We start from the raw sequence: 10,520 nt of genomic DNA on the forward strand, positions 1-10,520 counted from the left end.
ACACAAACAGTCACCAGTGATGTGGGTCAAACTAGCAAATTCAGCCTTTAAAAGCAGTGTGTTTGAAGGTGGATATGCTTGCAGAAAGAATCTTATCTAATTAGTTCCAGACAGCTTTGACAAAGGCTGAGAAACTATTTTAATTAGCTACTCAGTGAGGAAGGAGAGTAACACACACACACACACACACACACACACACACACACACACACACACACACACACAAATGGGCTGCATTTCATCCTGCAACAGGTGGAATTCTTATTGGTTTGAGATGCTTTCCCTACCACCTGCGGCCTGCAGTATCACAAGAAATGAAGGTGGGTAAGTCAAGGAACCGTATCAAAGTGTGTCTTTGTTTGTTTCCTAAAAGCTGATAGCTATCTAGACAAGACTTTTGGGTCTTGACTGCGATCGTAGTGTTGCTGTCTACTGGAGCGCATTCAGTTGCATAATCTGACAAACATTAAGACACAAAACAACCATTTATTTTGTGATTCAGATTTAGTGAATTTAATTCTAGTATTTTAATAATCTGTTGGCACAAATTATCAGGCATTTAGCAACTTATTGTCACATCTAAATATCTCTGCTTCTGGATCACAAAATCCAACAAGACAGCAGCCAAAATGCTAAAACCTACGTTTTTAAGGCAGAATCCAGAAATCAATCGGAAATCATACTGTGTCCATCTTTTAGATACATGATACTTCTTCCATGGCATAATAATATGGTTGTTATTATTATGCCATGGAAGAAGTATCATGTAAATATTGGATCACAAGAAAGATCACGGAGGTAATAGAGGACAATAAAAATATGAAATCATGAAGCCCGCCAGTTTACACATTTGCAAATAATAAACTTTGTGGTTTAATTCTGACTGGCTACACTCAGATTATAGTTACTTCTAACAAGTAATAAAAAGTTGAGAAACTTCGGGCACACTGAACGAGCTTCTTTAGCAGCGGCCTGGCTGCCCGTGTTTGTTCTGCCTGCTGCTTTGTGAAGCAGCTTTTAGGTGTAAGGAATATTCAGGATATTAAATGCATCTAAGTGATTCTCTATTATAATCTTCCCACCAGGAGCATCAGAGTAACGTAAAAAGAAGTAGGTAATATTACCTAACTGGTGGCCAGGCAGATGTAATCGTGTACCTTTATTGCTGTCCTGTCAGTACAAACACTACTGAAATACTGGACAGCTACACAAGTTTATTCCCAGGACTTTGCAATGGAAACAATGTAGGTACAAAACACCGATGATGAATGCATGTGTGGTTAAACATGCACACGCCATCTGATCTGAGGTAAGCTCAAACATATCAGGGGAGGAGTAACACTTCATGCAGCTTAAGATAAATAAAAAAGGAGAGTTTGACACTTGGGAGTTGAATTTGTTGAGATTTTTTCAGATACTTGAGACAGGTTGTGTAATTCACCCCAGCGTACACCTGTCAGCATGAAACACTGGAATAAATGGATGCTGTTTTTTTAGAAACAAGAAGTCACATGGTACTGCCCGCTAATATAAAACTGTGAAGCTGCTTTTAGGTTTAAACAGTCTCCAGGATACAAAATGCATTTAGGGGTTGCTCGATTATAATTTAAAATCAGTGCAAAAATCTCTCCAACACAAACATCAATTTAATATCAAAGGGAAAAAAATCCTGCCAGGTAGATGTTCAACGCCAGAAATAACAATAATAATAATAATAATGTTCTAAATAAAGCTGTCACTTCAATACAAACACCACTGAAACACTGAACAGCTAAAAACAATTTATTTCCCAGGACTTTGCATAGTAAACAATGTAGAGGAACAGTTGTAGGTACAAAACACAGAACACCGATGATGAATGCGTGTGCGGTTAAACATGCATGCACCATCTGATCTGAGGTAAACACAAACATACCAGGGTAGAAGTAATACTTCATGTAGCTTAAGATAAATAAAAGAGCGTTTGACACCATTTGAATATTAAGATTTCTTCAGACACTTGACATGAGTTGTGTAATTCCCCTCAGTTTACCAAATACCTGTCAGCATGCAGCACTGAAATGAATGGATGCGCATTCAGGTCAAGCTCTCACAAGGCACTACCCATACCAAGACATATCAGGTGTCTGATGGAAAAACTTGGTTTGGGAAGTCTAATAAGCCTTAAATATGTATAAATGACCACACTGGTGATTGACATAAGCATGCTGGCCTAGCTCCAAGTGCAAACAATCCACTAAACAAAGCAGGGATGAGACACACAAGCTCAAGAAGTAAAAAGAAACTGGAAAGATTAACGCGATTTAAATAACTGAGCTAGATATGAAAAAGCTGGCATCCTGAAAAAAGATCACCAAGAAATAAAACTAAGATTTCAAAAAGAGTTTTAAAAACTCCATACTCGACAGAGGGAAAAATAAGATGAGGGCAAAGAAAGAGAAAATGCTCAACATCAGGCCTGACAAATAGTTTCAAATAAAACTTAAGCATCTATGATAGAAAATATTGAAACTTCAAAAAGACATCAACATAACAAAAAACAAACAACAACTAGCACTCCCCCCTGCTGTCGACATTCATATAAATTAAGAAATCTAATTGCTCCCATATTGACCAGTGATCTTAGAATTGCATATTTTTCTCCCAATTGCCTTTTGGAGCTTGCTTCTTACTTGAACACACACGAACACACACGGGCCAGTATCAGACACAAATAGAAAAGAAAAGTGAGGGGACAACAGGTAAAGTACCTTTCTTCATAAAACATGTAAATGGTATGAGCGACTCTGTAGAGCTACGGTCACAAGCCTTCATCTAAGTCAGCACACAAAACTCAATACAAATATACACAACACATGAATACACAAATCAACTCCTGTTAAAATCATCCAGTCTACATTTACTTACAATAAACACAACAGTAAAAACAGCATTTCCAATGTAACACACTGCTTTTGGCTGCCATGGGAAAAACGACTTCTCAATTGTCCTGCCAGGAGTGTGATATCAGTGCAGCGATCACGACGTAAGCGGCGAGAGCGCGCCTCCTGCAGTCGTTCAGTTCCTGATGCTGAAAGCTTTGGTCTTCTTGATGTTGAGGAGTGGAGGTTTAATCTTTGGTTTGTTGTCAGTCTTGCTCTCTCGGTCTGGGGAGGGGAATCGTTGCCTGTAGATGTCTGGGTACTGCTTCTGAAACTTAGGAGAACAATAAGAAAATTACACTTTGCTGAGTCTGCAGATTTCCAGCATTTTTGAGGATATGAAGTGACTTGTTATATCCTTGTGTGAACTTCAGGAATCTGAAAGCTACTGAAAATAGCTTTCAAGTTGAAAACACTGCAAATTGACTCAAAACCAAATATGTGTGAGTGTGTATCAAAGACAGCCACTGTTACCTCTCCCATAAGCAAGTGGGAGACTGTTTAAAACCATGGGGTTTGGCATGTTAGCTACCACTGTTACAGTTTAAAACATCACGCCATACTGAAGGAAATTTGAAACTTGATGAGAAACTCATTGGTCGAGTACTAGGGTTACAAATCAAGACAGGAAGAGCGACACTTCTTTATTCACTTTGCATCTTTGTGCAAACAGAACCAGACTTGAGGCATCGCCTGGACTTTCAGTAGACCGTTACCCGTTTCAGTTTCTTGCGTCTGTCCTTCTCACTGATGTTTTGATCTGTCACCAGGATCTCTAGCAGCTCCTCCATGGCCTTCTGAGAAGACTCCAGTTTTTGCTGTTCAAACTCAGCGCCACTGATCTGATGGCAGAACGTGTAGACCGGCAATGGAGGGCAAACCGGATCGCTTTTGTCAGTCTTTGAAACAGAGTCAATTGGGACCTGAAATCAGGACAGTACAAACATGAAGAAATCAACATGTTAACAGATTTTAAAGCTCCCAATGAAGCTGGCAGGTTCCTCCAGCAGCATGAAAAGGTGTATTTTGAGCATTCACAGCTATCAGCTTGCTTCTGCAGTTGTATTTGAACAGACATGCAGGGTATCACTTACTCTGCTTCTTTAAGAATTAGTTGGTTGTGGTTTACAGTTTGAAGGTATACCTGTGATGTTCGTAGGTACTGTATATGGTCACTGATGGCACCAAGCAGGTACTCTGGGACTGAGAGGATGCTTTGCTGATGATCCATTAAAAATGACACCAGCCTGGTTGCTAACAGCTCATCCAAATCACACTCTTCAGCACTGCCCAGGACACAGCCTGAAAATGTGTGAACCATCTGAAATCCACGACAAACATCCAGATACACAAGTGAATAAAAGGTAAACAAACAGGGACATCATGATAAAAGAACATGACATACATGTCTGTGCTCACACTTCTTTAGGGAATGTTCAGAGTATTAGACAGGAACAAAAAATATTTGCTAGCTCCTTACCAATGTCCGGGTGCCGATAGCAGGGTGGAGGCGAGGCATGTCTACATTCTGGCTGATGCGTGACGCCATCCTCATGAGCAGCTGCAACTTCCTGCGGGAGGCGGGTGGAAGGAGGAGGGTGCAGAGCTGCAGGGCCTCGATGGCTACACGTTCACACTGAGGCTGGAGAACGCCTACATAAAGGAACACCGTTAGAAAGTCACGCACACGCAAGTAAGTGTTTTCAGTCAAACTGAAGAACCACACTTCAGCACCACATTCATCCATTGCTACGTCACACTTGCTAGACTACACAATGAATGGATGAATGAGAAAATGAATCGACTATAGCTATGGTGTGAATTGAGGCAGGTAAAGCTTGTGAACATGACACTGCAGCACGACTGTCATCCAGGAATGAAGGACTCCTATGCCATCTTCCTTTTAGACTGTTTCTATAGATTTTAATGAAATCTGGGGGTCTGTACGAGAAAACAAGCACTGTTTATCTGGCTAAACTGTGCTGCAGCTACATGATCTGTGAAACAGACTTTTGCCTTTTTCCTGTTGTTAAATGTTAAAGGTCAACTGCTGAATACAAAAACAGAGGCCATTTTCTGGAACTGGCCTTCCTGCTTTGAGTGAGGGAACAAACTGGAGCTAGTAGGGGTGAGATGTTAGATGAGGTTAATTTGATTAGACATAGACACGGAGACAGGTAGAGGTGAGAGGGTCTTACTGTGCTCATTTTGGTTTTTGGGGGGTTGGGAGTTGCCGGCGGACACAGACACAGGCGCTTTGAGCAGTGAAACAGGTTGTGACAGGTGGGACACTTCCAGAGAGCTGAGGCAGCGGCGAACAGCAGCAGGTGCAGGAAGCGTCCAAAGGTTAGAGGTGCTGGAGGCCGGTCTGGGTCCTGTAGCAGCATTAGACCCTTGTGCTTTGGTTGCAGCAGATGAGAAAGAAGAAGGGAAAGGACAAAAGGAGGAAGAGAAGGGATGACAGGAAGATAGTGATGGAGGATGTGAAGCTGAGGAAGCCTGACACTGACTGGAAGGAGAGTTTACACTGAGGCAGCTTGCTGCTCGACCCTGCCACTTAAGCTCTTTGACATCTTCCTCCCTGGTCTCTATGACGATGTCCAGGCAGCTGCTGAAGCTGTGAGGCCGTAAGGAACGAGACCTGTGTGAAGCTGACAGTCCAGCCAAGGGTATGACAGACAGCCTGTTTCTGGCTGTAACTCCTGGAGCGTTTTCAGAAGTAATGGGTGCTGGTTTGGACACAGATGTCCCGAATGAACGAATGTGAGGTGTTGTGATTGAAGAGCTGTCGTCCTGGCTCCTGCTGCTATAGGCAAAGGATGCCAGGCTGTCACTGGACTGAAACAGCTGTTGTCTAGTAAGAGGGGCAGAGTCATCCAGGATGGTTTCCAGGGAGCAACTCCTTGTTTGAGGTCTTGTGGGAACAACTGTACTGAGGCTGATGCAGCTGCCTCCTAATGGGCCGTCATCGGCACCGCCGCCTCCTTTCAGTGCTGCCAGCCGGGACTGAAGTTTCCCACCAATTACCTCCCTCATGGGGGATTCTGTCTCGTCGCATGTCCCCTGTCTGAGCAGCGACAGGAGGAGACACTCCGTGGAGCGAAAAGACGACTTGGCTGGAGGGGGGACTGCAGGAAGGTCTGATTTCTTGCGCTTCAAATGCTGGTGCATAGAAGGCGCTGCAACGTAGCCGCAGAACACTGAAAGTGAATGAAGACATGGAGAAGATGGGCAGAGAAAGCCAAGGGGGCAGGCAGGGTGTCAGTGCAAGCAGACAGCAAAGGGGAAGGAGAAGGTTTAGTTAGTTCAAACCATTACTGTTCATACAGCTGATCAGGCACAACAAAAAACAAAAAGTGCAGCAGCTCACATCACAGTTAGGATTCCACAAACAACCAAAACTTCTGTTAGGGGGTCACAAAGCACTGTTAGAGCTCAAACACTCAACTCACATTGGAGACAACATGTCAGAAAAGACCTGCAGCCGAATTTGATCCTAACACAACACCGACATGTAGATTCTGAAAGGCCTAAAAGATTAACAGGAAGCAGCAAACCCACCTAGAACATTGATAAACAGCTCATACAGTTCATATGTGAGCAGTGGCTGTGGGAGGCTGTAGAAGTAATCAGACACTGTTTTGAAGACATCTCTTTCAAAGCCAGGATAGGATTGTTGTGTGCCGTTGTACTTTGGCCCTGGAAATAAACACCATGTTACTGCAACTGCAACAACACTGAATAATATCTTCAGTAAATAGATCCATTAAACCACATAAAAAAATCAATAAAAAAAAAAAACCAAAACAGCTTTTTCCTTTTAAAACTGTTAATGCAGGACATAGTTGCAGCTACTCACAATTGGCCAGGCTCCTCATGGCAGACAGAACCCAGTCTGGAAGGTCATCTATGGAGGCAGTTCTAATGTTAGACTCTTTGTTGGTTTACAGTATAATGAGTCAAACTCATTTAAGTTCGAGACCTCTGGATTAAATTATGTCCAGACTTTTTGGTTCAAAATTGCCCAGAAACACCACATTTTCACAGATACTTTTACCTGAAGAAAAAAAAATTATGTTGTTTTGGCCTTTTACACTGGAGAATGGCACTTCTAGGACTTTAGTATGTGGTTCAAAGCACATCCTTATGGTAAAAAGTATTTTTTCAAAGATGAGGTCTTTATACATAAACTATCCTGTACATTTTTTTCCTTTATACTGGTGTGTGAACCTACTGGTCTTGTCGTCCAGTGTGACCACTCCGTGTTTGTTGACTTTGGTCATATTGTGGATGATGTTCTGTGGATTCACATAACGATGGTCTAAAACCTCGTCAAGAGATGGAACATCCAGAATCCTCTGAAGACTGAAACACATACACAAGTTTTAGATATACATGGAAGTCTTTCTCATTTTTTTTTTTTTTTTTTTGCACAGAATGGTTTTTTGGGGGGTTAGATTTGTGTGTTTATACTGGGTCAGCGTGATGTCTCTCCAGATCTCCTGTTCATCCTCCACTGTCAGCTCTCGTCTCTGTTTCTGCTGCTCTTCTTCTGGCTGATTGTCGCCTTCCTGCTGTATTCGGAGTGCAGGATCCACATTTTCCTGAAACACATGTACGGAACAAGGACCAACATCACAGAGTGAATCTTTTTTTTTTTTTTTTAAGTGCAAAACTGCATCTATGAACTTGTTTTTCTCTCAAATGCAACATATTATTGTTTTAAATTGAAACAGTGATAAATCTAACTCACCTGGGTTTCTTTCTCCTGCCTTCTTGTGCTTCTAAACCTGAAGAAACCTTCTTTGTCCTTGAATGAAGGTCTCTTTTTTATGGATCTGGACTCTGAGGCTGGAGCTGAACAGGGGATGGGTTTCAGAGGAGAAGTGGAAGGAAACCTGTGGACAAAGAAAACAAAACCAAAAAAAAAACAGACTGCTTGATGCTGTGTGGAGCACAATCAACATATTAAGCCCCGTTTTGTTAAATAATCCCCAAAAGCACATTTCTGCCAACAGATTACCTGTACAGCACATTGTTGTCCTCCAGGTCCTCTGTTCCCCAGCGTCCCTTTACATCTTCAATCACATGGTTCTTCAGAAACTTCTTTAGAAGCTGAACTGTCTGTTGCCTGGTAACGTCGGGGCCAAAGTTGCTGTTGTTACAGAGCAGCTGGTGCAGCCAATCAACAGCAGCAGAAGCAGTGAAACAGGAAGCATAGTGCCTGAAGTTCTGGCGATGTTTCCTGAGGGGCATGCCAGCCCGAAACAAACGTGTCACCTCATTCCACTGAAACAGGACACGCACAGTTCAAGCAAGGAAACAAGATAACAATGTGTCATACGGTACAGAATTGCTCCAATGGAAAGCTGATAAAAATGCACAACAATATAATGACAACTGACCGTGAGAAGTAACAGTGGGTAAGACAGGACGCTTCTACTACAGAGAAGATCGCTAAGCTGTAATTAAGCCAGCACAGGATCTGCTGATTCAGATGCTGGCAGATATAGCCAAGCGTTGGTACACATTTCATCAACTGGTAGCTCATTATGCACAAAATTCAAAAAGCATGTGCAGCGTTAAGACCAGTTTTACTTTAAAACAAACTATTTTGGTTTCTGCAGGCATATTGCCGATTCAGGAATCACAAGACCAATGACCTCAAAAACAAGTTAGTATTTACAAATGTTTACTTGTTGTCATTGCAGCTACTGCAGAAGTCACTTAAGTTGTGGAATAAATTCCTGCACTGATGGACTGGAGGTTTGACAGCAACCGGATTGACAGGTGATCTATCCTTTAGGTCCACCATTAAAGGTGAATGGTAAATGGTCTGTAATTGTATAGCGCTTTACTAGTCCCTAAGGACCCCAAAGCGCTTTACATAACCAGTCATCCACCCATTCACACACTGGTGATGGCAAGCTACATTGTAGCACAGCCACCCTGGGGCGCACTGACAGAGGCGAGGCTGCCACTGGCGCCACCGGGCCCTCCGACCACCACCAGTAGACAACGGGTTTAGTGTCTTTCCCAAGGATACAACGACCGAGACTGTCCAAGCCGGAACTCGAACCGGCAACCTTCCGATTACGAGCGCTCGTGAATTTTCTTTTTTAAAAACATATAAACACAGTTTCTTTAAAAACCATATATGTCAGCCCTATGACACCTGCGCATCTGTTACACTTATACAATAACAGAGTAATCGAGCAGCCATGGGACGTTAATTGCAAACATTATTGGTTTAGGATAAGGATTGATCTTAATGAATTAACTAATATTTGTAAACAGAATTGCTCTAAATATTCCAATTCCACCATCCCAGTGAATTTCTTTTATTAGAAACTCAAATATGTGAGTGTCTATAGCTCACTGAACAAAGGTTGTTGACATATATATTTAAAAGATATCACCGCATATATTGGATTAAAATCACATCAGTTTCGTTAATGAAAATTCGTACTTTAAGGTCCGGTTTTCAAACGCCATGTAAACTAATCGGTCTCGTTAGCTGGATTACAGGTGACGTTTGTTGCTGAAACAAAGTCATGAATATGATATTAAATCAGAGAGAGCCACAATTTTGAAACGCTGAAACACAGAGAGGATACTTTACTGTGAATTTCTTGCAGCAGCTGCAGCTGAGTTTAGCGCTTCCGTTGATGACGATCTTACACTGGGTAGCTAGGTATTAGCTAGCTCGTGAACTTTAACTTACCAATTTCGTGGCTCGGTACGGTCCAGGGCTGATAACATGAGAACTCATATTTATCACAGAAGGGCAGCGCTAAGGGTTTCCTTCATTCGCTGTAGCGACGGATACTATCCATCACTCGAAGAAATATTTACGCATTTCTCGCTACAACCTTTAGTTTAGTTACGGAGAAACTCTCCACAGCCTGGCAGCTCCCCATCTGTTCAAAATTACGAGCCCTGTGCTTCTGCCACCGGATTGGATGGACGTTCTGGTCACGTGACCAGCCTCTAACGGAAGAGGGTGGAAGATCAAAACAAAAAGTGGACTGTAGGGTATTTGGTAGTAAGGCTATTTGAAAATTCTCCCAGTTGACACTAAATTTAGGTCTACAGTTAGTTACAGCTGTGTCAGCTGTAGAAAATGACTGTATTGCTATATGTTGAAAGGCCATACAGGTGTATTTCCTCGTGTGCTACGGTACCCTTTCTTCAGTTTTCGTTACATTGCGCATTCTTATATAATAATATTCATTAAATCACCGGCACGTAAGCTGTTAAAGTTAATTCCAGGAATTTCCCACCTCTATCATACGCTGTATTTGTGTTTTAGACCTGAAGATTCAGTAATTATAAGCCAGTGGTATAATGCATTTGGTATCTAGATGCCAATTTAAGATTTGTATAATTATACTTGTAAACCAATGCAACATCTAAAAGTATGCCTTTGACTGTTGCACTCTGATGGCTCTTAAAAACCCTCATTAATCTTTGCTTTTAAACACACTGGATGCTCCTCCTCAACCAAAAACTCAAACATATTTGACTACAAAGCCCAGCTACAGAACCAGGCTCATCACCAGAGACTCATCCAGGCTGGAGAAACTGATCAGGAAGGCT

The 10,520-nt window shown here is 42.1% G+C and overlaps 1 protein-coding gene across 1 annotated transcript; it reads right to left on the bottom strand.

Moving 5' to 3' along the window:
* Positions 1 to 1,761: 1,761 nt before the first annotated feature.
* Positions 1,762 to 9,914, bottom strand: depdc1a (DEP domain containing 1a). The gene is made up of 12 exons (XM_005753542.1): positions 9,646 to 9,914; positions 7,945 to 8,210; positions 7,675 to 7,819; positions 7,395 to 7,525; positions 7,156 to 7,286; positions 6,781 to 6,828; positions 6,483 to 6,620; positions 5,120 to 6,121; positions 4,402 to 4,574; positions 4,066 to 4,242; positions 3,638 to 3,844; positions 1,762 to 3,195 (listed from the first exon to the last, which is right to left on the bottom strand). Exons 1-12 carry the CDS (start codon positions 9,691 to 9,693, stop codon positions 3,058 to 3,060), a joined length of 2,604 nt encoding a protein of 867 aa, XP_005753599.1. The 5' UTR covers positions 9,694 to 9,914; the 3' UTR covers positions 1,762 to 3,057.
* Positions 9,915 to 10,520: the final 606 nt, after the last annotated feature.

Source organism: Pundamilia nyererei, unplaced genomic scaffold (assembly GCF_000239375.1).
Source record: "Pundamilia nyererei isolate P.nyererei 1_Seehausen unplaced genomic scaffold, PunNye1.0 scaffold00436, whole genome shotgun sequence".
NCBI classification, from domain to species: domain Eukaryota; kingdom Metazoa; phylum Chordata; class Actinopteri; order Cichliformes; family Cichlidae; genus Pundamilia; species Pundamilia nyererei.

What these genes read in the sequence shown, in the direction of transcription:
- depdc1a (XM_005753542.1), bottom strand. Translation starts at nt 9,693, where the DNA reads ATGAGTTCTCATGTTATCAGCCCTGGACCGTACCGAGCCACGAAATTG. An exon ending in GGCAGGAGAAAGAAACCCAG is followed by an intron (nt 7,526 to 7,674) that starts GTGAGTTAGATT and finishes CATGTGTTTCAG; the next exon opens with GAAAATGTGGATCCTGCACT. An exon ending in CTATCGGCACCCGGACATTG is followed by an intron (nt 4,243 to 4,401) that starts GTAAGGAGCTAG and finishes CGTGGATTTCAG; the next exon opens with ATGGTTCACACATTTTCAGG.